Here is a 27,429-nt window from a genome sequence, read left to right as displayed (position 1 = left end):
TACAAATTGGGTATTTTATTTGTGCTGAACATAACTCAAAGATTTTCTTCAGACAAAATCATTTTCTATGAAACTGTGAGGTTTTTATCCGTCCCTTTGGCTTTCTATCAAAAGGGGGGTGGAGGTGGGGTGGATATTGTTACTTTTGCCATCATTGTCATAATTAAAGTCCTCAAAAAACAAAGCAGAAAAACCTGGAGTGCTCCGAGGTGGAATAGCTATCAGAGTAAAGAGACGAGACGACTCATTAAACATTCATTAAAGCAGACGGAGCAATAACTGAAGCACAAATGTGTTCATTAATCAGTGGATCAAAGCTGATCTTGTTAGGATGGTTTAAAAAACGTACTTTCACACTGATTCCTAAGAATGTCTTAATTTTGCAGAAAAGACAAACTTTTTCTGTTACCTAGTAAGCTTATTTAGACCGTTTTTCAATTTGAAAGAGACACGTTATGGGTTTTTACTCCACACTGTGGCTGATAGGAAGTGAATGCAGATAAACTGTGAAAATGTCACATCACAGGAGATGGATCAGATTCTTTATTTCCCCTTACAAACATTAATAATCTGACGTACAACCAGCAAACAATTTAACCACTTTGATAAAAAACTAAAATACATTTTGTGTTTCTTAGAAGTTACAGACATTTAATCATAGTTCATTTATAAATGCGTTTATGCATGCCTCTGTGCTGTAACATAGTTTATTTTTATAATTAAGAGTAATAATGGGTTCATATATCATCATATAGGGAGATGCATGTGTTAGTATATGTATTTCTAGATCTCCTTTTAACTGTTACGTTTTTTTTTTAATTCTTCAATCAACTTAAGTAATTATCTTACAGACCCAATTTGATTGTAAAAAAAAATTGTTTTTGGTGTTATTAACATGTCCTTGTAGCATTTACTCATTATGGAAGACATGTTAGGTATTTCTTTATTGTGAATCAGGAGCAGACCAAAAACTGCTGTTGGAAGATGTAGAAGAAGCTTGTAGCTGTGACATCAGAACTACAATGACAAGTCATAGGCTACCTGCTCTGGTCCATTCTGATGCACCCACTTGTCAATACACAGATGATCCATGTACGTCTTCTTTTTCTTCCATGTCCTTGAAAACTACTCAGGTTTTTGGATTTTGGCTAAAAACATAATTATAATTAAATGACCACTACAAAGACTGAAAATAGATCAAAAGATGTTTGGAGTGGGAAGTTTTATACACCTATACATTGATATATATTTCTTTTGTCTCTTCTTTAGCTTCTCTGCTTTGATTGTTTGAAATAAACCAATCTAATATTCTGTTAAAACCGATTAAACTATATGTAACATTTTCTGCTAATCTTAGATAACTCCCATTTCCGTTTTTCTGCTTTATACTCAATTCTGATTGAATTGAAGTAGGGGTTTTCACTCCAATAAATCTCATCTTGTTAGCTGGATTTTTATGAAGGTTAATAGTAGCGAGAGTGGATGGAAAATCCTAGCTTGTTATTCAGCTGAGCTGCATAGACTTCATGTTACCTTGGAAACAAGCACCGGTGTTCCAGCAACCATCTGACAGAAGCTATGACTTTGTCCTTTTAACCCGTTTGTCTCATCCTCTTCATCCATCACCTGCACTGGACGGTCCCTCATCCTGAATCGGCCAAATCAAGTCACAGAGTGCCAGGAAACGGCTTTGAAGCAGAGACCTGAGAACGGGGTTGGCCTGCGCTCTCCGGCTGAGCTCTTTCTGCATGATTAAGTGTTGAAATGACAACGGGGACTCGGTGCTGCCAGCATGGGTTTGTGTATTTCCCCCTTCCAAAAAAACTGACCTCCGCATTGAAATATTAACATGTTCATGAAAGCAGCAAAACCAGTACGCTATAGAGTGATGATTTATTTGAGGTTTCTACAAACAGAAGTGACTTTGAAACAGGCTTGTATGCTCTACCTGTTGGTTTATAAAAGTGAACTCTGAGTGTGTGTGTGTGTGTGTGTGTGTGTGTGTGTGTGTGTGTGTGTGTGTGGTGAGAGTTCACAGGTGTTTTCAGACAAGTTTGAATACATTTCCATTTTTAAGCGGGTCGGGTATGCATAAATATTTTTAAATTGGGAAGCTGCGCAACAGTCCCTTTTTAGATCAAGCAGCACATGATAAAATGGGTCACTTTTTTTTTTTTTTGCAGGTGTGAGCAGCTCAAACACACAAAACCGAATATTGTATGAAAGGGCAAGTTGTGGTTTCATGTTGGGTAAAAAAAAAAAAAGTGCAATCAATGAAAAGCTGAATGGAGATTTATCATCACAACTTTAGATCAAATGCTTTAATCCTGACACATCAGAAAATATTATTTGTGATCTTTCATGTTTCGACCAAGATTTTTGTGACCTTCAGTTCTCAGGTAAGGATCAGTGATCCCCATTTCCTGTCGATTTACAGATCAAGCGGGGACCATAACTGCCCAGTCAGCTCTCTTAGTCACACGTCTATTTTTAGTCCCATCTCTGACGATGCAAAGTGGAAGAGCACGGGAGGGAGAGGCGAAAGACAAACAGTATCTGCAGTGACATCAGTCCAAGTAACTCTTTGAGCTCCGTAAAGGGAGCAACGCTGGCTTTTCTCAACCCCATACCAAAAGCTCGGAGGCAAGAAGACAGCAGTGGAGTTGTCAAGATAGGAACAAAGAAGAGTCAAAGACAAACAGACGTTAACAAGGGTCATTAGACTAAATTGTTCCTTTCATGTCGATATCCCAGCACAAAGCAGACAGGATCGGAAAAAGCAGTTCAACCTTTTACTATTCTTCCAGAGACAGGCAGTTCTAATAATACAGTGGGGCAAAAAAAGGATTTAGTCGGCCACCAATTGTGCAAGTTCTCCCACTTAAAAAGATAAGAAAGGCCTGTAATTTTCACAAAAGGTTAGCCTCAACTATGACAGACAAAATAAGAAAGAAAATCTAAAAATTCACTTTGTCTGATTTTTAAAGCATTTATTTTTTAAATTATGGTGGAAAATAAGTATTTGGTAACCTACAAACAAGCAAGATTTTTGGCTCTCCCAGACCTGTAACTTATTCTGTAAGAGAATCTCTGTCCTCCATCCATTTCCTGTATTAATGGCACCTGTTTGAACTGGTTGTTTATATAAAAGACACCTGTCCACAACCTCATACAGTCACACTCTAAACTCCAATATGGCCAAAGAGCATTCTGAGGACACCAGAAACCAAATTGGTTACCTGCACCAGGCTGGGAAGGCTGAACCTGCAATAGATAAGCAGCTTGGTGTGAAGAAATCAACGGAGGGAGCAAATATTAGGAAATGGAAAACATACAAGACCACTGATAATATCCCTCCATCTGGGTCTCCCCAGCAAGATCTCACCCCGCTGGGTCAAAATGATCACAAGAACAGTGAGCAAAAACCTCAGAACCACACGGGGGACCTAGTGAATGACTGCAGAGAGCTGGGACCCATGAATTTAAGATTGCAGGTTTGATTCCTGCCTTGCAGGCCCATGTGTCGAATTGTCCTTGGGCAAGACACTGAACCCCACCTTGCCTCTGGTGGTAGGTTTGCGCCAGCGTGTGTATGTGTGTGTGCATGGGTGAATGGGACTGTGACTGTAAAGGGCTTTGGGCCTTGTAGGTAGAAAAGCACTATATAAGTATAAACCATTTACCATTTACCAACACCGTACCTACTGTAAGCATGAGGGTGGAAGCATCATGCATTGGGGCTGTTTTTCAGCAAACGGACCAGGACGACTGATCTGTGTAAAGGAAAGAATGAATGGCGCCATGTATCATTAAATTTTGAGGAAAAACCTCCTTCCATCAGCAAGGGCATTGAAGATGAAATGTGCCTGGGTCTTTAAGCATGACAATGATCCCTAACACACTGCCCGGGTAACGAAAGAGTGTAACATCACCCATAAAAAGGACTAGCTTCCAGCTCCAGGGAAATGAAGCCATTTCAGTTGCCGTTTTTCTGTGATATGGACATTGCCATGTCGGAGCCAGATTATATCGATTGGCCCGAGTCTGTCTGAGTCAACTTTTCGATGGCAACTACTGTCGCCAATTGGGAGTGAGCTTGTTCAAAGTCCAGACCCCTTCCACTTAAAGCAGGCTCAGGAGAATCTGTACATCGAACACTGAGGTGGGGACCAGTTGGCACCACATGCTCTTATTGAGGCATCTGATTGGTCAGTTTATAACTATAATGACTATTAACTATCATGATAAAAATTGGATTGGCAAGAAGATGTAAAAAAAAAAAGGTTATCAGGGCAAGAAATGGTTATTCTGACAAAATATAATGACTGAGCTGTTTATTTGTCAATAGAAGTCGATGGGATTTTTTGGCTTCTTGGAGCCAGTGAGTACTTCCTGTTTGGAACGCCAAGGGGGAGGAAGGATCTAGTCCCGTTCTCATATACAGTCAATGGTTCTTCCCTCTTAACAATCTTTTGTAGATTGGGGCAAAGGCTTAACTAAGACCTAACCCACAGTAAGGCAAGAATGAACTTAATCTAAAATGATCTATTTAGGCAGAACACTTTAATAATGGGGTCTGAGGGATGTTCTGAAGGATCAGGTCGCCCTCGTCAATCACAGAGTTCATCAAAAGCCGTAGTCCCTGTGCAGCTTTGTCAGGTGTCTGAGAACTGGTGAAAGGGAAAGGTTGAGAATTTAATTAGACAGGCAGGTAAGGGAGACTCCTAAAGAGAACAGAAAAGGTTAAGGAAGGTCAGATACTGGTAGCAGATGAAGGCCAGGAGAACCTGACAGGAGAGCTGTGTGCAATCCTGAACACTCATTATTTTTCGAGGAGGTCAACTTTGTGTGTTGCTGCAGGTGCAAAATGATATCTTGGAGGTACAAGACACAAATTATTATTTTTTTTTAATGGTCTTAATAAGATCTGCCCAATGCAAACCAGAAGAAACAAATGAAATCTTAAGAGAGAATGAATTCAAAGAAGTTTAGACAAAGGCTCATCCTGCATATTTGGAATGCACAAGACGGTTGAAGCTCTGATCTCACATACATTTTTTTTATCTCAAGTAAAAGATTATAATAGCGAGTGAGTCAGAAATGATTTAAACAAGACTACCTTATTTATCAACACGGAAAAAAACCCATAAGCAATACAAAATAAATATGTGCCCTCTATGCAGTAGTCTCATGTTCAGTGACTGGATTTCACCAAAATGTGTCCAGCTGGTGCAGTTTTTACTAAAATTGGTCATGCAGCTAATGTTGCATGTACTGCTGCTGCCTGCCAGGATCTGTCTACAGTTAGGTCTTTCCGACAGACCTGGCTCCGGTGCTTTTTCAGGACCGAGTCTGGCTTAGCACCAGGCCTTTCGTTTTGCATCGCCGCAAGGCTGGCTTCCGGATCTCAACCCTGTTACTCGGACAGACTCCACCTCCTTACTGGGCGAAAGAAAAAAAAAAAGCCCTAAATGAAGTTTACACTTTATCCCTCTAAACATAGAAGCAAACATCTGCAGTCAAAAGTTGTCTTCATGTGTTTGTAAAGCTAGTATTCTTCTGTGGATTGCCATGTTTTCTAGATGCAGAGTTCACAAAGCTGGAATAGTTTCATCTTCAACGACAGACTATAATAATATAAGATAACGTAAGAACACACCAGCTTGTCTCTGTTCCTGTGTGTATGCAGGAGACAGTGGGTATCACCTCTGAACGAATAAAGAAACAAAACCAGCATGCGATGCTCTTAGAAGTTAACCAATCAGGAACAACCTGGATAAGCAGAGGCGGGGCATTACCACAAAGTACTTGACCTATAAAGGGGGAACTGACAGAGTAGAAAAATATTTCGACAAATTTGTGGATTTTCAAGTAACTCAAAAAGTGAAAGCTGCCATAAATATTTATAGATTTAAAATAGCAAGAATTCACTCACTACTGTCTGTTTAGGGCGGTAATTGGATATTCGGCATTTTTCAGGGTGTCTGAATCTACAAGTCCAAACTCTAGTCCCCTGGAAATTTCCCAGAAATCTTTGTGAAAAACCAGTGAGCATCGATGCTCACTCAATTGGTAAATGTAGACCACAATGCACTGCGTTTGAATGATGTATGTACGTTTATTTTTCATAAATCATTCAGGTTTTCATTATCTGAACACAGTGGAATTATAAATGGGCTTTTATTTATTACGGTTTTCTCTGACAAATGGGTGACATCCTATTTGGGTTTTAAAAGAAAAAGAAATCTAGAGCACTAGACAGTCTTGCACTATATAGTCTTGTAAGGGTTAGGGAGTAGTAAATTCAAACACAGTTGTGATCTCACACGTAAAGTGCTACACTGACAGCGTAAAACTTTGTAAAAAGGTCTTAGATTTATAAAAGTATGAACATGAACCAAAGCAACAGGCTGGATTATCAAGAAAACTCTAATGTTTGTACCATTTCAGAAGTTTACCCAAAAACCACAACAGTGAATTTCAGTTTGAGGCCAAAATAATCATTTGAGTTTGTTTTACTGCTTTATACTTCAACCATGCAAGCTTATAACAGAGATTCTTTATGCTGAATGAAAGGCAAATTGACAATTGCTGCAACAGCCACCACTCTAATTAGACCGCTTACTGTCCTGGACGGAGAAAATGTGAAATTGGATTTGGGTAGAAACGCAGAACTGATGTGTGATTCTCTTGCCTCCCCCTCTGGCTGCTAAATTAAATCAACAGTTGAGGACAGTTTGATGTCCTTCTCAAAGAAGTGATTTTAATTTAAGACATTGTCACGCTTTTTTACGACTTGAAGCGACACCGAAGCAGCACGATTTACTGCAGGTAGATGTAAAAGCAAAAAAGAAAAGAGTGTTCAACTCTTCTTCATCACATTTAATGATGTTTCCCTGCAATGACAAATGAATTAAAGTCTGCTGGCTCTTCTGCATGGCAGGGCAGCAAAGCACCTCTGCACACTAAATCAGATCTTTGGACGTTTGCAAACCGAATAGGTTGATGAAATTACGCTCTGCTGGTTCACAAAACTTACTTGGATGTAGTTCGAGAAGAGTGTTGCCAGGGAAACAGGACATTGCCAACAGCTGCCCTGTAGCTGTAGACACCAACGAGTCCGAAAGCCAGAGCCACCTTGGAGACCCACGAGCACCGTCTTTGAACCAGCAGGTAGATGAGAACCAAACAAAAAGCTGACAGCAGGGAGAGGATCACCTTATGTTCAGAGCTGAAAAAAGAGAGAGAGAAAAAAAGTCCTAAATAATGATTTCCTATGGTTTCTTTAGTCTGAATTGATCTACATTTGACATATTTCTGTTACCTGTTACATCAAAACTAAATGATCAACTTCAGTTTTATTGTTTAAAGTAAAACCCAAACTTTGAAGTGGCTGTAGCTTCTGAGTGGAAGTGATTTGGAAGACATACAACATGGTCAGATATGTCCTGCAGCTTCAGATGAAACTTTAAACACAGACTTCAATTGTTCGCTGAAAGAAAAAAAAAGCCCAGACTGGAATATGGCTCACTGTAAACACAGAAAATAATAGGACCTCAAAGGACAGATCAAAGTCGAGCAGAAGCTGCATGTATTTAGCCCCGTAGTTGAGTCAGACAGCAGAGAAACACTTTGGGACAAGATGAGGCATCTTTTAGGCTCTACTTCATTATCCATGTAACAGGCAGCGCAGGTTGGAAGAAGAAAAAAAAAAGGTCACAAGATATGATGCATGTTCAAGAACAAACCACAACTCCCCTCTCTGTGCCCTTTTTGGAATATCAATGTTCATGTTCAGTTTTAGTGGGAAAAAAAATCAGTTTTCCAACAGGCTGAGCAATCAGAGGCCCAACGCTGGCGTCCTGAAATGCTAAGTGGACGGTGCTGTCAGCATGTGGGAGAGAATAATACATCCATAATGTCCCAGTGTCAGCAGAAAAAACACTTAAAAACAGAATAAAATCACTCTAACAATTCCTGTAAGTCTTTTAAGACAAAATAAAGAAATAAAAATCAAGATAAAATTAATGATAGTAACATAAAACTATGTACTATAGCAGCAGATGCTATAGTACATCCTGGTATTACATTATCACAAAAACGATACTGACCAGTTAGAACCTACAGACTATTTTTGTTTATTTCCCAGGTTTGAAATTGAGAGCAGTTCATTCCAGGTTTATTAACACCATTATTCACTGAGCTGTTCAGAAAACAGTTGTGATGATCCTAAATGCAAAAAATGACCATGTCTGAACCGTTGGACATACATGATCCTAACAGGAAGCCTCTGGTTCTTCTCTAAACCTGAACCGTAAAGTTCTTTAAAGATACACTCAGATAAAACTTGTGTTTTTAACAGGATCTTCTGGAATTTTTCTGATGATGGAGGACAAATATACAAAAAATTTAGTTTTAAACTGCATTTCCAAGTCTTTCTTTGTTGCAATTGTTGTCAATCAGGAGCAGATGGAATAATGAAGTTGGAACAGGCTTGTAGGTTTGTTGTAGATGCTACTACGGCAAGCCACAAGCTCCTTGTTCCGCTCCATTCTGGTGCAACCACCTGTGGACGACTAGCTCCATGTATGTCTTTGTTTACCTCATAATAGCTGGCATCTGTGTAGGAGGAAAGTGTACAGCTGGATAGCACTAATATTGCTCGCCCTTTTTGTTGCATCACTAATGTTAGGTTGGGGTTGTGAGAGGTTATAAGCTAGCGGGAGAGATTGTAAAGAGTTTGATGATGGGAAGCAGAGGTGGGCTTACTCACACAATTCAAAGGTGTATTTCTGATGAACTCCTGCTTCTCTGCAGCAACTATGTGCTAGAAAGACACAGGTTTTTACATTTTGGCTAAAAACGGCTAAATCATTTTTAAAATACCGCTGGGAACGCTTTCAAAATAGATCAAAAGATGATCGGAGCGCGTCTTAAAGATTTCCATCATCTGCAAACAGCAGCCTTAAATTTTTTAAGGAACACAAAACCTTTAACACAGAAAAGAAATGAACTCATGACCATGGCATTTTAAAAGTTACCTAAAAGTATAAAATAATAGACAAATACCGTACATAGAAATATGAATTCAATAGAGAAAATTCCATCTCATTTTAAGCAGAAAGTAGACAGGACAAATACTTCAGGGTCAGAACTAGGAGACTAAAAGGTGTCGCAGCCACTGATTTAGGATTTTTGAATTTCCATATTTTTAAATCCATAGTTTTGAGTTTGGTGCCATCTGGACCTAAGCGGTTGGAGGATTTTACTACTTTGAGGAAGCTGGAACTCCACACAAAAAACACCTCTCTCTTATTTCTGTCAATGCAGATTAGACTCACACACAAAGGAAAGCCAAAACCCTGTTTAAGAGCTTTGGGCAGCGTGATTTGGTCCCCAAAGTTCTCAACCTGTGCTACAAGCCCCCTGCTGTAGATGCTCTTCATTACCTGCCTCCGGTTGGTTCAGATAAGCGGGAATTCCTGACTGCAACTTTAAGGCCTCTGGATAGGGAATACAAGAAGCTCTCCAGTGGTTACCGACTATTTCCAGACCAACTCTGTGGTTTATTGGAAAGGTACCGGTATCTGAAATGGTTGGAAAATGTGGGCCTTGATACTATGACTGGGTCAGACCAAATAATCTAAAAACTTAAACCTGTTTCTAATGCAGATCAGATTCCAGAAAAAAAATCTAAAAAACACTTACTTTAAACAGATGCTGGTGTTCTTCTACTGTATGTCAATTTTCTTCAAATTGCTTCACATTTTTGTGATTGTAACTTCAGAAAACCAAATCCTGCAATATTGTTTTTCTTTTTTTGATCAAAATAGAAAAATAATTTTAAAGTTTTAAATGCTTCAAACTCTTTTTTTATTTGAACACATACTTGATAATCTTGCAAGAAATACAAGGAATCTGGAAAACCTCACCTGCACTGTTCAGTACCCAGCTATTTATCTCATCAGTCACACTGGTGGAACTTCGGGGCTAAAGATGTCCTGAATTAGGCCAGCGAATAGGATGGAATCGGACCGCTCAATAGAACTATTATCAAAAGTGAATCGAATTGGCAACCACAACTATCAAATGAGAGTGAATCATTGTTCATCACTAGTAAGGATGTACAAGATACAGATACATATTTAAAAAATTAATCTAGTACTCAGACTAACATCTGTATTTATTGAAAACCACAGATACGAACAAGATTATGTAGGTAAAAAGTATCAAATCAGTCGGGAAGTAACAACCCGTTTCTGTCAAAGATCACTGTCTTTTGTCTTTTTATGTTGGAGGATTTTTGGCTGGAGGTGAATCGGAGTGAGTGATGTGTGCACTAAACATTTGATACCCTTTTTATATCACAACACTGCAAAAAATACTTGAAGAAATTAATTGATCACACCTATTTTTAACCACAAAGAAAGAAAAAAAGCCCCAAAATACCAGGAAATCCCATGAAAATTAGAGTTTCTCTGTTAAATCATTTACATTTATGCTTTTAAATTTCCAATTGAATTATATATTTCTACATTGTATCCGTTTAGGTACAATAATTGGTTTGTACCATGACATAACAAAGTTCATTGAATGTTTTATGCATCTATTTGTGGACCATGTATCATAATGCGTATTGAAACATATGAGAGGTAAAGACACCCCCCACTGAAAGGGTATTCAGGGTATGGACTCTCTGACCCGAGAGAGACCTCATAACCAGACACTCGCCTCAGTGACTATGGTATAAATCAAAAAATCCATTCCCAAACGGCTGCTGTCGTGGAATGAAGAGGAAAACCGTGGCGACACTTTTACCTTGAATTAGACTTAATGTTAAATGTTTTTACAGCATGAAAGGTCCATGACAGAAATGGATGTTACCAACCTATTAAGCCAATGGCCAACGTCGGGAAGATGAGCCCACTGAACACCAGTCTGGTTTAGGGAACGCAGCAGTCTGCAGCACAGCAGCGTGAATGGCGGCGTGGCCAAAGCAAGCCACTTCTCTGAGCACATCTCTGAACCGGAGTGAGAGAACGTTTGGCTCTTTTTGGAAAGGACGATTTGCTCCTCCTCGTCGCGCTGCTCCCTGAAGTACTTGCGGCAAACGTCTTGGAAGACGGTGAGGCAGAGGGTGTTGAGCAGGAAATACCACGTTTGATGCTCCTCTTCAACGAAGCTGCTTGCGGCCAAGCTGAGAGTGTGACCCACGGTGCCTGCCAGCAGCAAGACGTCCAACTCTGACAGCATCCATTCACCACCGGAGCTGCTCTGTGGAGACTGTGAAAGAAAAGGAAGAGGCACGTTAAAACAGAAGCATCATATCCGTCTTAAAGGCTTTTTGGAAAGTTTTTGCAAACCGAAAAAGTAAGTAAGTTTCGTAAACCATTCCGTAAACGTAATTACATTCAAACACACTCGCCCTCCTTTTACGTCACCCTCTTGAGTGCTTCGCCATCAGAATTGTCTGGGGGAATATTAGCCTGATCAAACTGTGTGGCTGAGTCATAGCAGCGCACTCAAACATAATCCTTTGTTGCTTAATAACATCCCTATATATTACAATAAAAGCTCCCATTTTTTTTTACCGCTCAAAGCCGTTCGGAAAACTCAGACTGTAAAAAAAAAATAAAAAAAAGGAGTAACACATAGTCAATCACATATTTCATTGATTTGTTTTTCTTCCTTTAGACTGCAGTTCATAATTTACAGAAATTATTTCCAAAACACGGTTATCTATCACGTCCCCTTTGAATAGCAGCTGTACGCCGCCTCTGCACTGCAGACCATGGCCATGAGCCATCCTTCATGAACTGTGGGCCATCTCTTATAGATGTTTCCATTAGTGTCTTATTTCAGCAGCATACTTGCATACAAATCATTTTATCCAAACCCAAGTTGGTTCAAATAGAGTTCAGCAGCAACCCAAGGAAAACAGATGCGTCTCCATCCCTTCTTCTTTGTTTTCAAGCTGCAAGCTTCTTTTGATTTTCAGTCAAAAAAACAGCATAAGTACAGACACAACCCATGTAGATATTATTAAATATTTTCTCTTGTTACTCATGTCCATAAAAAAGACCTCAAGGAGGACTAAATTGCTGCTAGAAATTATTTTTATTCTTTAACAGAATCAATTTTCTATTTTTAAGGAATCTTTGTTGTTAATGTATTCAAAGATGAAGTAAGAAACTAACAACTAATGTGTTCCATCATCACAACAGGTACTAATTTGATCAAAAAGGTATTTGACAGAATAGTTTGCCCTTTCTTGTGAAAATATTTTACTTTGCAACAATGCAACATGTTTTTTTTTGCTAAACAGCACAGCCTAATGCACATTTCTGACTTTAAAAAAGCCACTCAAATGCCCCAGAATAATCCATAGAGAAAAAGAGTCAAAGGTATTGTTCAGAGAAGGCATCGCTGACATACTCAACGCCCTGATTCACAGCCGGAAAATAATCTTCTCATTCAATCTGTGAAGGAGCAGCTCTGCGCTCCACCATTAGGAGATCTTTCTGCCTCTTTTAACACATTGAAACTATGCTGGACTGTCACAAACTCATTCAGATCCTGAGAGCACTGAAATGATCAATACACTGACCTTTTCTGTTCTCAGACATTTAGCTGATTTTTTTCCCAGAAAGCTTTTTAAACCACCATGGATTCCATCTTGTCTTACTTTTCCTATTGTGCAGTTTTATACAGCACATGCCATTTTCTGGCAACATGGATCCTGGAAGCCTTTGGTTGCCAGAAATGATGGACTCTAGCTTTCCCTTTCTTTTCCTCAGATAATCATTTGTACCGGAGTGTTTAAGTTTGACACCATTTAACAAAGTACTTTTTTTTTTTTAACTTGTCCTGTCCAACAGCTAGGCAGGCAGATGAGAGCTGAGGGCTTCTTGTGTTGGACATATTTTACTTTAACAAAAGGGGTTATTAATCTTCAGACAAACCAAAGGTGTGACTGAACAAACCCCTTTTGTAATTGAGGCCAAACTTTATTCATTTCAACCATGATTGAAAATCTTTGGTGTTGGACCGGACGGAAAAGGAAAGAAGGGAAGAAGAGGGAGGGATGTCAGGGGGGGGGGTGATAGTGAAAGGGGGGGGTAAGACCATGAAGCAGCATAGAGCAGACAGGTTTACTAGTTGTTTATCATTACGGTACAGTTCAAATGTAGTACAAAAAGGGCTGGGCCTGTTCACACACACTCAAATATTATCAACACACCTGCTAGCTGCAGAAAATGTTCACATGTCAACATGTACACAAAACAGATAGTGTTTACGAACGCATACCTATGCCTTTAAACCAACTAGTGTGAAATCTTTCATTCATTCAATCATGATAACTATAAGTGCAAAGGTGAGCTAACACCTGTGCTCAGGTGAGTGTTTATGTTCTTCTAAAATGGATGGTGGAATGTGAAAAGAAGGAGGAGGAGCGCCCAGCCACCCCCACACCCAGACCCCCGCCGCAGCAGCAGCGGCAGCCGGAATCCCCCCCAACGCCACACGGGAACAGGCAGGGAACAACCGCCCCCCGGGCGACCAAGACCGCCACCCAGGCCAGGGCCAGCAGGACCGCCGCGAGGCCCCCAGAGCCAGAGAGCAGGGAGGCGCGGAGGGAAAGAGAGCGCCGCCCCAGCCCAGCCAGGAAAGCAGCCCCCCCGCCGCGCCAGAAGAGCCCAACGCAGGGCCCCACCGGAGAAGGACGCCCACAGCTCCAGACGAGCACCCCACCACCACCCAGGAGTTCCGGGCATCCCCCCGCCCCAACCCCAGGTACGAGCCAGGACCCCCCAAGGGAGACCCGCTCCGCACTCCAGGCAGCCACCCACCCGGCCCACGGTTGGTCCAGGGAGGAGCAAGGCAGGGGCCCACCGCCCAGGAGGGGGGAACCCCAGGGAAAAAAGGGTGGCCCACAAGGGGTGTTATAAATATGGCCCGACCAGGCTCGGCCATGTTGGAAGTTTGGCGGGGCCCAGCGCTAAGGGGCAAGGACCAGGACCCACCCCCCAGGGACACGAACACCCCCGGCTCAGGTGTAATATGAACCCCCCCACCGTGCGGAGAGAGCACCGCCGGGCCCAGGGAGCCGGCACCCAAGGGACACGGCCGCCATCGCCAAGGGGCTCGCACCCCCACCAGGGAAGGGGTAGGGGACAGATGGACCCAGGTCCCACCTTCCTTGCAAAATGTGTGTGCGTGTATGTGTGTTTGAGAGGGTGTGTGTGTGCATGTGTGTGTGTTTATGTTGGAATGTATATATTTAAGGGGGAGGGGTGTGTGTACTAAGGGGGGTGCAGTTAAAATTGGCGAGTAGGGCACTAAGGGGACATCTCCTGATTACTCACAGTGATGTCCCCTCACCCTCCCCACCAAGGGGCCCTAAATGTCTAAGGTGCGGTTAAATTTGGCGGGTAGGGTGCCAGGAGGACATCTGCTGCTTGCTTGCAGTGATGTCCAAGCACCCCCCCTACCAAGGACCCTACATGTCTAAGGTGCAAATAAAACCGAAAGAGGGGGGGCCCACTCCATACGGCAACCATAGGAGGGGGGCCACTGCCAAGTAGCCCCCCCCAAGGCGCATCGCAGGCTAGACCCCCCACCCCCTCACCCTAATATTAGGTTATATGAGGAAGGGGGTAAGTTGGGGACAGCTGGTAGACTGTCCCCCAGTGGTCAAAAAGCTGTCCCCCAGCCCCCCCCCAGCAAAGGGGCCAAAGCCACCCAGCCCAGGGGCCCCACCCCCGGAGGCGCCGACACCCCAGGCCCGGCACCACCCACCCCACACAGAGAGAGGGGAGCCAGAAAGCGCCGCCCCCCCCCCCCGGAGCAAGCCCAGGCTCCCACCCCCAGACGCCGGCCCTAGAGGAGCTCTGGTCAGGCCTTGACGGGACCGAGGAGGCCAACCGGCCGAGGCAACCACCGATTGCCTCAGCGGAGACCCCGACCCGTTAGCCCCCCCGACCCGTACCAATAATATCCCCCCCCCTCCCCCCCAGAACGCCTCCCCACAGGACAGGGCCGACAAGCCCCCCCACCCCACCCCACCCCAGACCCCGAAGCGGATGACACCCAGAGCGACCGGGGGCCCCGAGAGGGTTGTCCCATCCCGTCCCAGAGCCAGGGAAGGGCCGATCCCAGCCCCAGGTTCCAATTTATTAATATAGTTTTTTTGGCAATACAAAGAGTTGTGAAAATGATAGATGCTAATCCTTCTTCTATATCGATGGCACTCATGTCACCAAGCACACAAAGTGACGGTGAGGCAGTGATTGAAACCTTAAGCCAGACTGATAAATCGGCACATACCTGCTGCCAGAGAGCCTGGACAGGAGTGCAGAACCACAGTGCATGCATGTAGCTGTCGGGTAGATTATTATCACAGTGCTCGCAAAGTACTTTAAAAGTCCTCTTTGCAAGTCCAAGTCAAATCCAATCTGTTTGGAATGTATTTCAAGTCAAGTCTTAAGTTCTTAAGTCTCTGGATGAAACTTCACATCAAATATCAAGTCATTAGCTATAAGTTCAAGTCGAACCTCGTCTTTAACTGTGACTTTGGCGAGGGTGGTGCAGCGGAAGGGCAGTCGACCCATGATCGTAAGGTTGCAGGTTCGATTCCCGCCTTGCACGCCCATGAGTCGAAGTGTCCTTGGGCAAGACACTGAACCCCACCTTGCCTCTGGTGGTAGGCGGGCGCCTGTGTTTGGCAGCGGAGCGGCCACCAGTGTGTGAATGTGTGTGTGACTGGGTGAATGGGTCGGTGACTGTAAAGGCCTGTTCACACCGGGACGAATTTCGCCGGCGATTTTCGCCGACGTTTAACGCCTCGTGACTAAACAAAGGGCACCAATGAGAGTGTGCACACCGACGCGAAAAAACGCCACGCGTCAAAGCGTCAAAAAAAACAAAACGCCTCGGGTTCGTTTTTTTTTTTCCGCCGCTTTGACGTGTGGCGTTTTTTCGAAATCTATTTGACCAATGAGAATGGCACTTTTGCACACGTGTCTGGAGCTTCTGAAGTTACAGTAAAACACAACTTGGGGGCGCTCAAACACAAAAGTGCCTTGCTGAGCACACATACCAGCGAAGAAGATAGACGCCAAGTAGCGTCTACACTGCCGCAAAGAAATAATGACGGACATTCTAAAATATCCCCTTACCAAGTACCAGTTGGAGCTACTGATGCTTGAAATATTCATGTTTTCTTTGTATTATTCTGACAAGCGCGTAAATACTTGCTCTCTTCTTCTGAGTGAAAAGCGACTTTAAGAATCGTAAAGTTGCGCAGCGCCACCTTGTGTACAGGAGTATTTCTGTTTACATTAAGCGCCATCTAATGTCAGGGAATGAAATTGCATGTTCACTCGGCTCACCGTCAGCAAAAATCGCCTGGGTGTGAACACAAAAAACGTGGCAAAAAACGCTGGCGAATAACGCCTGGCGAATATTCGTCCCGGTGTGTACGGGCCTTAAAAGCGCTTTGTCCTTGTAGGTAGAAAAGCGCTATACAAGTATACGCCATTTACCATTTACCATTTATTTGAAGTCAAATTTCAAGTCCTTTGCTGAAACTAAAAGTCATGTCTCAAGTCTTCAGCAGTGACTTCAAGTCCCCAGACATAAGCTGTATTTTCAAGTCAAGTCATAACTCTTTTGCATTAACATCAAGTCAAGTTTCATCTTTAGCCGTAATTTCAAATCAAATCTACAGACTTTTGCTGTAACATCAAGTCTCAAGTTATTAGCAATAACTTCAAATCAAATTTCAAGTCTTTAGTTGTACTTTCAAGTCAAAGCTCATCTCTAGCTGTGACCTGAAGTTAAATATCAAGTCTTTTGCTGTAACATCAAGTCTCAAGTCATGAGCCATAACTTCAAGTCAAATCTTAAGCCTTTTGTTGTGATTTCAAGTCCCAAGTCTTTTGCTGTAAAGCCAAGTCTCAAGTTAAATTCAAGTCTCAAGTCTTTAGCTGTAACTTCTTAAAACATATAGGTAAAATGAATAGTCAGAAACTACTTTTAAACAGCTCACGGAGAAACAAAAACAGCCAGTTGGTACATTCTTCATGCAAAAACTTTGTAAAAAGAGCTCCTATTTTTAGAACTGACAGCCATGTATTGCTACTTAAATATAAGAGAAAACAAATGAATGTTATTTACAAGTCCCAAACCTCAAGTCAAGTCTCTGCATGTGAAACTCTAGTCTGACTCAAGTCGGAGTCTTAAGTCCCCCTTTCTGTTGTCTGTTTTTTTTAATCTTTTTTTTCTCTGCAGTAAAACTTAATAAACTCCACAAATCATGCAGTATTCAATAAAATATATATATATTTATTTACCACATCAACTTAGAAGATAATTAGCAAATTCTTGGGGAATATTAAGTAAACATTCCCGTCTTGTCTGTTGTACTCGATCACAAAGGCAGGAACTAAGGGGATGACTCTTGTTCTTCTCCCTGAAGGGAGTCATCTGTTACTCTACTCTGACATCTGCTCCAAACAAGCTTGTCAAAGTGTCTGACAGGTCCAGCTGCTTCTCAAAAGTCAATATTTAGCAGCTGTATTGTACTTGTGTTTCATTCTTGAAGTTTATATACAGTATCTTTAAATATTTTTTATATTTGCTATATGTGACAAATGTACTAATGTCTACAATTTCTTAATGAACAGAACTCTTCCAAAAACTAAAATGGAAATCTATATAATAAAAATGCTAATCTGATGATAAAACAAGTGTTTATCAGATTTAAGAAAACCTATTTCTGCTTTATTTTAATAAAAAACCTTTATCCGTTTGCTTTGAAAAAAACTGCACTTTTGTAATTTTCACTAGAAAATGAGTATTTGTACAGTTTTTATTTGAATACTTTTACATAAAACTGTCAACACTTCTGTCTCTAATAGCAGTGGTGTTTCTGGCAAAGTCAAGGATGCTGCTGAAATTGGAAATACTTTAGGGGAAAGATTGCATTCTTGGCTGAAAACGCAGAATAACTTACTAAAGAACTGGTGATAAAAAAAAAAGTTACACAACTGATTGGTGAGTGTATTTAAGAGAGTCACAGGCCAATTAATAAAATGTAAATTCATGTAGTAAAAGATGAAGAAAATAAAGTTCTCTGTCAAGTAACCCCCATATTTGACAAAATCACATCTTACTGCCCTTACATCAACAATAACTGCTTTAAGTTTGTCATAAACACAGACTGGCAAAAATAGGAAAACAGACAAATAAAGCAGAAAATAGAGGTTTTAGAATATGATACAAGTAGTAAATGAATAAAATCCACAATAACATAATATTCAAATGAGGAGTAAAAAGTTGCCAGATACCATAGCATTCCTAAACTCACTCTTCTATAGAATGTCAGATTATTTCCAGGTGAAACAAAATCCCTCTTTTTCATTTGATGATGGATGTGAATGCTGGCATTTACATAAAAGGGCTAACAAGGTGCACAAAATATTGCTGTTTCTTTGGTTTCTGCAAAAGAAGTTCTGTGTCTCACCATAAACATAGACAATACTATCACATGTGCTCACAGTTGAAAGAGACTTGGTGCAAAATGTTGAAGAGGTGCAAATTTCGTAAATCTTGCTCCAGGCTTTTTCTTTCACAACTCTAAATCCAATCTATGAAAGACTTGGTGTCATAGAATTCAGGCCAGGCACAAACCGCAAATATAACCCTAACCCCTAACCCTAATAATAGATTTTCAACCAGTTGGTACTTCCGTGAATTAAAAAAGACGCCACCTATTTGTCACTACCAAGTCATAGAACCCAAAACGGTTGAAAAAAGGCGTGTACGCACGTTTACATAGACTGTTCATTGAAAGTGGTTGCTTGAACCCGGTGTGAACGTGTCTTGATGTTGAGAGTTACTGTGAATGAAACTTGACTTCTCTGTCATGCTCTTTCTCTGTAAAGGCAACCTATGGCAGATGGAAGAAGCGTACATGAACACAGTTCCCTGGAAAAACTTTCCATCAACCTTTCTGACCAATCACCTACCTCTTTGCCCCTCTACGCATTCCCGGTAGTGTAGTATATCCGATGTCGTGCAACATTTTTGATCGCTTAATGTCCCCTAATGTGCATTATGTAAGAAAATAGTTTATCCTCCATTTATTTCTATTTTGCCTGGCCCAAAATACAAAGCCCCTAGATTTTTGCTGCTTGAACTAAAACAGAATGCATGTCTGGAAAGGTCATTTAACAAAAAACAGCTATTGACTAAACTCAACAAAATTAAAACTCTTCCCAACTGTAAGGTTCAAAGGACTTTAAACTATTTCTATTTTTAAAGATGGGGAATACTTGAGAAGCACATACAAATAACATTACAAAGTGGTGTTTATACCTGTTCCATTGGTTTCAATGGATGTTCCTGGTAAAAAATACTTTTTTCTTTTGACCTTTACCTTTTCCTGTGTAAAGTTACTGGTGTTCACAGAGCAGATAAAGCTGCTGTCATTAGATACAATTAAATGAGCATTTAGACAAATTAATTTTGATCTTACAAGACGTGTTATATCTACACTGACCAAAAATATAAATGCAACACTTTTGTCATTGCTCCCATTTTTTTATGGTATGAACTCAAAGATGTGAAACATTTTCCACACACACAAAATAACCAGTTCTCTGAAATATTGTTCACAAATCTGTCTAAATCTGTGATAGTGAGCACTTCTCCTTTGCCAAGACAATCCATCCCACCTCGCAGGTGTGCCATATCAAGATGCTGATTAGAAAGCATGATTATTGCACAGGTGTGCCTTAGACTGGCCACAAGAAAAGGCCACTCTGAAATCTTCAGTTTTGTTTTATTGAGGGGGTCAGGGGACTCAGACAACCAGTCAGTATCTGGTGTGTCCACCATTTGCCTCATGAAGTGCGACACATCTCCTTCGCATAGAGTTGATCAGGTTGTCTATTGTGGCTTGTGGAATGTTGGTCCACTCTTCTTCAATGGCTGTGCAAAGTTGCTGGATATTGGCAGGAACTGGAACACGCTGTCGTATACGCCGATCCAGAGCATCCCACACATGCTCAATGGGTGACATGTCCGGTGAGTATGCTGGCCATCTAAGAACTGGGATGTTTTCAGCTTACAAGAATTGTGTACAGATCCTTGCAACATGGGGCCGCGCATTATCATGCTGCAACATGAGGTGATGTTGGACGTATGGCACAACAATGGGCCCCAGGATCTCGTCACGGTATCTCTGTGCATTCAAAATGCCATCAATGAAATGCACCTGTGTTCGTCGCCCATAACATATGCCTGCCCATACCATAACCCCACCACCACCATGGGCTACTCGATCCACAACATTGACATCAGAAAACCCCTCACCCACATGACGCCACACACGCTGTCTGCCATCTTCCCTGAACAGTGTAAACCGGGATTCATCCGTGAAGAGAACACCTCTCAAACGTGCCAGACGCCATTGCATGTGAGCATTTGCCCACTCAAGTCGGTTACGACGACGAACCGGAGTGAGGTCGAGACCTCGATGAGGACGACGAGCATGCAAATGAGCTTCCCTGAGACGGTTTCTGACAGTTTGTGCAGAAATGCTGTGGTTATGCAAACCGATTGTTTCAGCAGCTGTCCGAGTGGCTGGTCTCAGACGATCTTGGAGGTGGACATGCTAGATGTGGAGGTCTTGGGCTGGTGTGGTTACACGTGGTCTGCGATTGTGAGGCCGGTTGGATGTGCTGCCAAATTCTCGGAAACGCCTTTGGAGACGGCTTATGGTGGAGAAATTGACATTCAATTCCCTAGGAACAGCTCTGGTGGACATTCCTACTATCAGCATGCCAATTGCACGCTCCCTCAAAACTTGTGACATCTGTGGCATTGTGCTGTGTGATACGACTGAAGATTTCAGAGTGGCCTTTTCTTGTGGCCAGTCTAAGGCACACCTGTGCAATAATCATGCTGTTTAATCAATAACTTCATATGGCACACCTGCGAGGTGGGATGGATTGTCTTGGCAAAGGAGAAGTGCTCACCATCACAGATTTAGACAGATTTGTGAACAATATTTCAGAGAACTGGTTATTTTGTGTATGTGGAAAATGTTTCACATCTTTGAGTTCATAGCATAACAAAAGTGTTGCGTTTATATTTTTGGTCAGTGTATGTGTTTTAATAAAAAAGAATATCTATAACCTGAATATGCAGGACGTTGAGCTCTAAATGAAGCATTCTATAAGCAGACACACCATACATATTATTCCTGCCTGCATTTGGGCATTTTCTAACAAGTGTTACTCACTTTTCCATGAAACTGGGATCCATCGGGGAGTCTCCGTCTTGCCAAAGAGATCAGGATGCAAAACATGGCAGAGGAGAAGGCAACGGCAGCGAAGACGAGGCCCCATGACAGACTGCAGAAGTAACAGGAGCTCTCCGCCGAAGTGCACACCAATACGTGCACTGATGCAAGAAACAGGCACAGGAGGTAGAAAGGCAGGGAGAGCAGCGATGAGAGAACCGGGAGGTCCACCGATGCTGATCCACTGAGGGCTTCAGGCATAGCCAGCAGTAAGACTAACAGGAGCTTAAAGGCCAAGACAGACAGAGAAAAGTCTTACCAACTTTGATCAGTTATCCTGTATGTCCAATTTATACAGAAACAAAAAACTTGAAAAATTGATGGTATGAATAACAGGCAGCACAGATTTTCCCTCCACTTTTTTGTCAGTTATGAATGATTTGAAGCCTTCCTCATGATGTTTTATTCAGTCCTCACCTGAAATACAAAGACCATCCCTGCAATCATTGAGTACATGTCATATTTGCCCAGCTGTTTGCTCAAAGCAGAGCTCATGGCAGCCAGAGCCTCCAGATACTGCTTCAGGACCTTTTTGCCCATGTTGGTGAGCACCTCGGAAGTGTTTCCCTCCAGGTAGAGCTTCATCCAACTTCCATGAGCCTTTTCTGCCACACGGAACTGCTCGAATCCTGCCTCTGGAGTAGAATCAAGGAAAGAAGCAAAAGTAAGTTTCTGTGCAAAATTGACATCTTTAATCACGCATGCATCAGTAATTGTAATGAATGTAAGTTGAAGGTGTTTTTGACTGATTTCTTCAGAAATATTCAGCATAGAAATTCAATGACTCAACTGTGGCATGTTTAAAGTCCGTCATCTTACAAGCCTTCATTTTCAAGAAAAATAATAAAACTCAAACAATGTTGTAAAATTACCTGGTGCAAGACAACAAACTATTTGAAAACCATGACATTAACTTTGTTTCACATCTGGATTTTTACCTTGGAATTAAAAAGAAAAAAATTCCCTTTGAAACACGGAGTTATGCTTAAAGTCTGAAATTTCATAAATGATTTCACTATAATTTATTTTGAAAGCAGGTAAAAGTTATTTCAAGAGAACAGTCCTTTTTCCTGGCAGCTTTGATAAATTATCTACATCATTTGACTGAACTCTTAGATCTTCTGTTTCTTAAGGTTTGGAAGTTTGTGCACTCTATGTTCAGTTAGAATCTTTGTTCAAACATTGACTTTGTGAACTTTTTGCACCCAATTAGGATCACTTACTGTTATTACACTGAATTATTAGTTAAGACTGATAATAATTCCAATCTGCCAAAACCAAGTCCTTTAGGGATGAAGAAAATTTAGTTTAAAATTTAGTTTCTGAGTATTTCTTTATTCAAAGCCTTGTGAATAAGGGGGAGATGAAAAAATGCGGTTGGAAAGAGCCTGTAGCAGTGGCGTAGGTGCTATAGTCATCAGGCCACAAGCTCCTTGCTCCATCCACTTGCAGACGACTAGATCCACGTACGTCTTTGTTTTCCCCATCAGAGCTGGCATCTGGCTAAAAACTGTACGGCTGGATAGCTCCGTTATTGCTCTCCAAGAATCCGTTTCCGATATTTTGCTGTTACACTGTGATGTCACCACGGGTTCTTATGGGTAAAAAACGCAATGAAAGCTTTGAAAAACAGATCAATAGATGATTGGAGTGAGACTTTAAGTTTGGATCATAAAAGCCATTTGTGTTCAAAAGGCCCTTAGTAGTTTCTTGGATAACTGCATTTGGATCAAGTTGATTTTGTTTTAGACTGACTTTATTTCAGCAGCTGCAGAATTGCACTAATTAAAACCTTATAAGGAAGTTAAAACTAGTGAAAAGCTGGATTAAATCAGAGTTAGAACTACTTTAAGATGTTATTGAAGAAAAAATTATTATTTTTTAAATTTTTTTGAAAAAGTAAGAAAATGAAGTGGGGCGCCTCGCTTTATGCTTTCAAACCTTGGCCTTCATAAAAGAAAACATTGGTGCATTCTAAATGCTCGGTCTGGCAGGAATGAGTTCAGAAATCTTAGTTATGGCTACATCCATCATGCTAACAGAGCTGTGAGACAGATCCGTTGCTCAAAATAGAAAATCTATTCCATTTCATTTTCCATGCTCCTGTCTCGGAGCCTTTTATAACTTAAAAAAACCGTAACCCTTGCAAAACAAATTATGTACAATGCGTCTGAGTCTTAACTACGACAGCCATGTTAATGCCAAATGATGTCCGACGCCTCGGAGACTAGTTTAAGGACAACATAAGGCTGTATATGGCAGGGAAGAGCCCCAAACTTCTAAAACGTGATATAAAGTCCATCTCGATGGCAGAGGCCCAGAGGTGAGGAATACTAACCGAAGCTTTGTCAGCCAGACGGGCTGGTAGAAATATTAAAACCTAAAGCCAAAGGCATGTATCACATGGCATCAATGGCCTTGGCCATGTTTCATCTATCTCAAAGTACAGGAAGTGGTTAATGGCTCTGTAAGATGCCTGAGGTTAAAGGCACAAGAAAACACAATATAAAACAGACAGAGTGAGAGTGTGGCAGCGAGCTGCGAAGGCAGAACACGGTTGTTAAAACCATGAATCACCAAAGCTACACTATATCTGCGTAATGCAATATGTCAAAGATTATTCTCCGGTTTATTTGCACGATGGTTTCATTCACATTCAAAGTGCTTTGCATTAGTTAGAAAGAATCAAAAACCACAATTTCCTTACTAAAGACAAAGTTGAAAATAGTTTTTTGATCAAATGTGGTATGGTTGATTTGTTTTATTGAATACATCCATGACTTTTCTTGACCTTTCATTAAACCCTTTATTTATCAGACCACTGGGGAACTAAACTTGGACTTAATATGTCTGGACTTAAACCAAAAATTCACTAAATTGAACAAGGCCTTAAACATTAAAATAAACACACCTCCTAAATAAATTAATAAAACTTAGGGTGTATTTGGACTAAAAAATCATTTGGCTCAAAGAGAGTCCTGAACCTTGCATTCAGTCTGTCTTCAGACTGGCGTCTACCACACATTTCTGTTTCAAAATAAAGCCTGTAAACAATTCATTGGACAGGAATAATGAGGGCGAGGCAAAGCAATGACAGAAGGAATATTTGGAAGTCCTAAGCTTTGCAATCCATGTTAGGATAGTTCACTTTTTCAAACTGTATGGGTGTATTCAGACTGGATCCTTTGGTCCCGACCGGGTCAGCTTAATTTGGTCCGGATCAAGTCCTGTACCTTGCATTTGGTCTGTATTCAGACTACAGTCACGCTGACTGTTTTGAACCAAAGCTTGTAAATAAAATCATGTGACTAAAAATTTCTTCACTCACTGCTCAGGAAAAACGAGGGCGAGGCAAAGCAACTAGAGACAGAAATTATGGAAGTTATGCGCTTTGCATTCCTTGTCAGGATAGTTCGGCGTGGGGCCGATGGGGCGGCAGCGGCTCAGGTCATTGAGCAGGTCGGCCAATGATTGAAGGATCGGCGATTCGATCCCCGCTCCCCCAGTCAACTGTTGTTGTGTCCTTGGGCAAGACTCTTCCCCCTCCCTGCCTCCAGTGTTGCTCCACTGGTGTGTGAATGCGTTTGAATATCCCGGTAATGGTTAGAGGGGCTTTAGGCGCCTCTGTCAGTCTGCCCCAGGGCAGCTGTGGCTTACATTGACGTGTTCTCCCTACCATGACAAAGATGGATAAAGGTGGAAAGATTTCATGTAATCCATGGACACCAGTGAAGATCACAAATCATTGAAGACAAAAGGTTCAGAGCACTGTCTAGTGGGTCTAGATGACCCAACTCCCAATGTTAAAGTGCCTAGGACAGCACAAGGGTTAAACGTAGAAGCAAAAATACGTTTGAGTAAAAAAAAGGAAAAGCCTTTAAAAAAAAGTGTTCAACTTCTGGAAAATTAATCTTGCAATTCAAAGATTAAATTATCCTTTTTTTCCAGAAATGGTCTGGAGAGGATTAAAGGCCAATTTAAAAGAAGGTTCTGATTAAAATTTAAAAGAGTGTCAGTGTGTGAGTGTTTTCTGGGAGGCTGCAGCAGGTTTTTTCAGGATGAAAGAGAAAAATGAAGTTCTAGTTCTTGAAAAGGAGGACTGTCCCCGATCTACTTATAACACAAACAGCCATGTCTTAAAGTCAATTTTCCGAGCAACAGCCTTTTGCTTTGAAAGACCGGTCTGAAGTGTTGCAACCAGAGTTCTGAAGAGAATTGGTAGAAGAGAACATGTTATGCCTTTTTTCAGTTTATTTGCCTATGGAGGGCTGAAAGAAAATTTTAAAATGAATCGACCGTTTTATTTCTTACAGAGCGATTCATTCGTACTCTGAAAGACTGGTTGTTCAGTGTGGGAATGTGTGTAAATGAGTGAATGTGACTTGTAACTGTAAAGCACTCTGGGCTTTAATGAAGGTAAAAAAGTGTTATGTATAATGTCCAAGAATTACCTAAACTAGAATGTGTAGGTGATCCTTCAGGACCAAGACTTCTCTCTTTTGGAATCAACTTCATACATCAGTTGGGAGGCAGACCCCACCTTTGACGCCTGGGGGACCATGAGTCATGTCTCTGACTGCTAGTTCATAACACCATGCTCCTCTTCCTGCTGCTTTTTATTGTCGCATTTACTTACTCGTCTTTCTTTTGTTTTGTTTTTTATTTCATTCTTGTCCTTTCTGAATTGAACCAGTCAGGTGGAGGCAGTGTGATGGTATGAGTTTTCTTCAGCTTGAAAAACAACGCTTGTCATGATTTGAGGCAGATATCAAGATGATAATTTGTAATCATTGGCAACCTTATATCCCCACCTTCTGGAATCAAACTCAATCCTCTACACCCAAACTACAGTCTATTAGAAACCAACAGCAGAATTTGGAGAGGAAAGAAGAAAAGGAGCAACCAGTAGGCCTGACCTCACTCGTTTGGCTGTGGTGCAGTGGTAAAGTGGTCATCCTTTAATCGGAAGATTGTGTCCAATTGTCGCAGATGCCATCAGTGTGTGAATGGGTGAATAGACTCTGACTGTAACTGCGTTTCCGTTACACATAAGCGTAAAGATGTGAACAATGATTTACAGCAGATACATTCAAACTTATGACACGGCACTAGCGCTCATCCTCAATTATCAAAGGGGATGTCGGCGTCTTTATCAGGACATGGAGTAGCAAACTCCTTACAGGTGGGAGCGGCTACGAATGAAGCCATTTTTGGAAATGTTGGTTAGTGATTTTGCAGAGGACCAATTGATCCAACAACTCCACATGACACGCTCAACTTTTGATGATCTGTGTGATGCTGTGGAACCTCTTGTGGAGGCCGCTGTGCAGCGCCAAAGGTAGCCAGTTCCTACCAAGAAGCGCATTGCCATTGCTATCCGACGTATTTAATTCGAAAAAAGTGTTTCCATTGCAGTTTTGCGAAGTATGTCAATTTCAATACACCTTAATACTACCTCTTCCAAGCGCAAAAAACACTTTTTCAAAAAATACAAGTTTTTTTTAATTGTTGTGTTTACATAAGGCAAATTTTTCTTTTTGCAAAACCAATTTGCGCTGTTTCAAAGGAAATGCAGTTTGTAAAGCACTTTGGCTTTCTAAGACAGTAGTAAAGCGCTAAATAAGTATTTGTCATTTACCATCATGTTTTGTGGCTGTGTATAGTTCTTTTACGCACAACTCATGCTCCTGTGCTAAACTGCCATTATGTCTGCTTCCTTTAGACGCCAATAATCCTATCCATCAAACAACAAAAGATATAGTCACATGCACCTATACGGGTATTGACGCATTCGGGTGCTGCAGGATTTTGGGTTTTCCAGGCCCAGGGTTGTATAGATGGGCATCCGCATCTTAAGAGAAATGCAGGTGTACCTTGCATTTCCCTTGAGGCTTTGTAAAAATTGAACTTTTTTATTGTTGTGCGTGTGGTAAGTCTATCGTGGAGTATTCGTAAGGCTAATGTAGGTTATGACACATGAATGACGCTGTCGTACGGTGAGTTTATGCTACACTCTAGTAAGGTATTGTGGCCATGCCACTCTGAACACGCCGGATCTC

At 41.5% G+C, this 27,429-nt stretch overlaps 1 protein-coding gene across 1 annotated transcript in view; it reads right to left on the bottom strand.

The window, feature by feature from the left end:
* The window catches only part of pigg (phosphatidylinositol glycan anchor biosynthesis class G), a 92,475-nt gene that overhangs the window by 31,859 nt on the left and 33,187 nt on the right, over positions 1-27,429 (bottom strand). Inside the window, exons 7-10 of the mRNA XM_011480497.3 lie at positions 21,788-22,005; positions 21,311-21,595; positions 10,889-11,283; positions 7,040-7,231 (exon numbers count right to left, since the gene is read on the bottom strand). Coding sequence (XP_011478799.2) covers positions 7,040-7,231; positions 10,889-11,283; positions 21,311-21,595; positions 21,788-22,005 — 1,090 coding nt within the window. The remainder of the gene's footprint in view (positions 1-7,039; positions 7,232-10,888; positions 11,284-21,310; positions 21,596-21,787; positions 22,006-27,429) is intronic.

The sequence above is a fragment of the Oryzias latipes genome, chromosome 10 (assembly GCF_002234675.1).
Source record: "Oryzias latipes chromosome 10, ASM223467v1".
NCBI classification, from domain to species: Eukaryota; Metazoa; Chordata; class Actinopteri; order Beloniformes; family Adrianichthyidae; genus Oryzias; species Oryzias latipes.
Note: the sequence above shows the minus strand (reverse complement) of the source record. Positions and strands in the feature narration are given on the sequence as shown.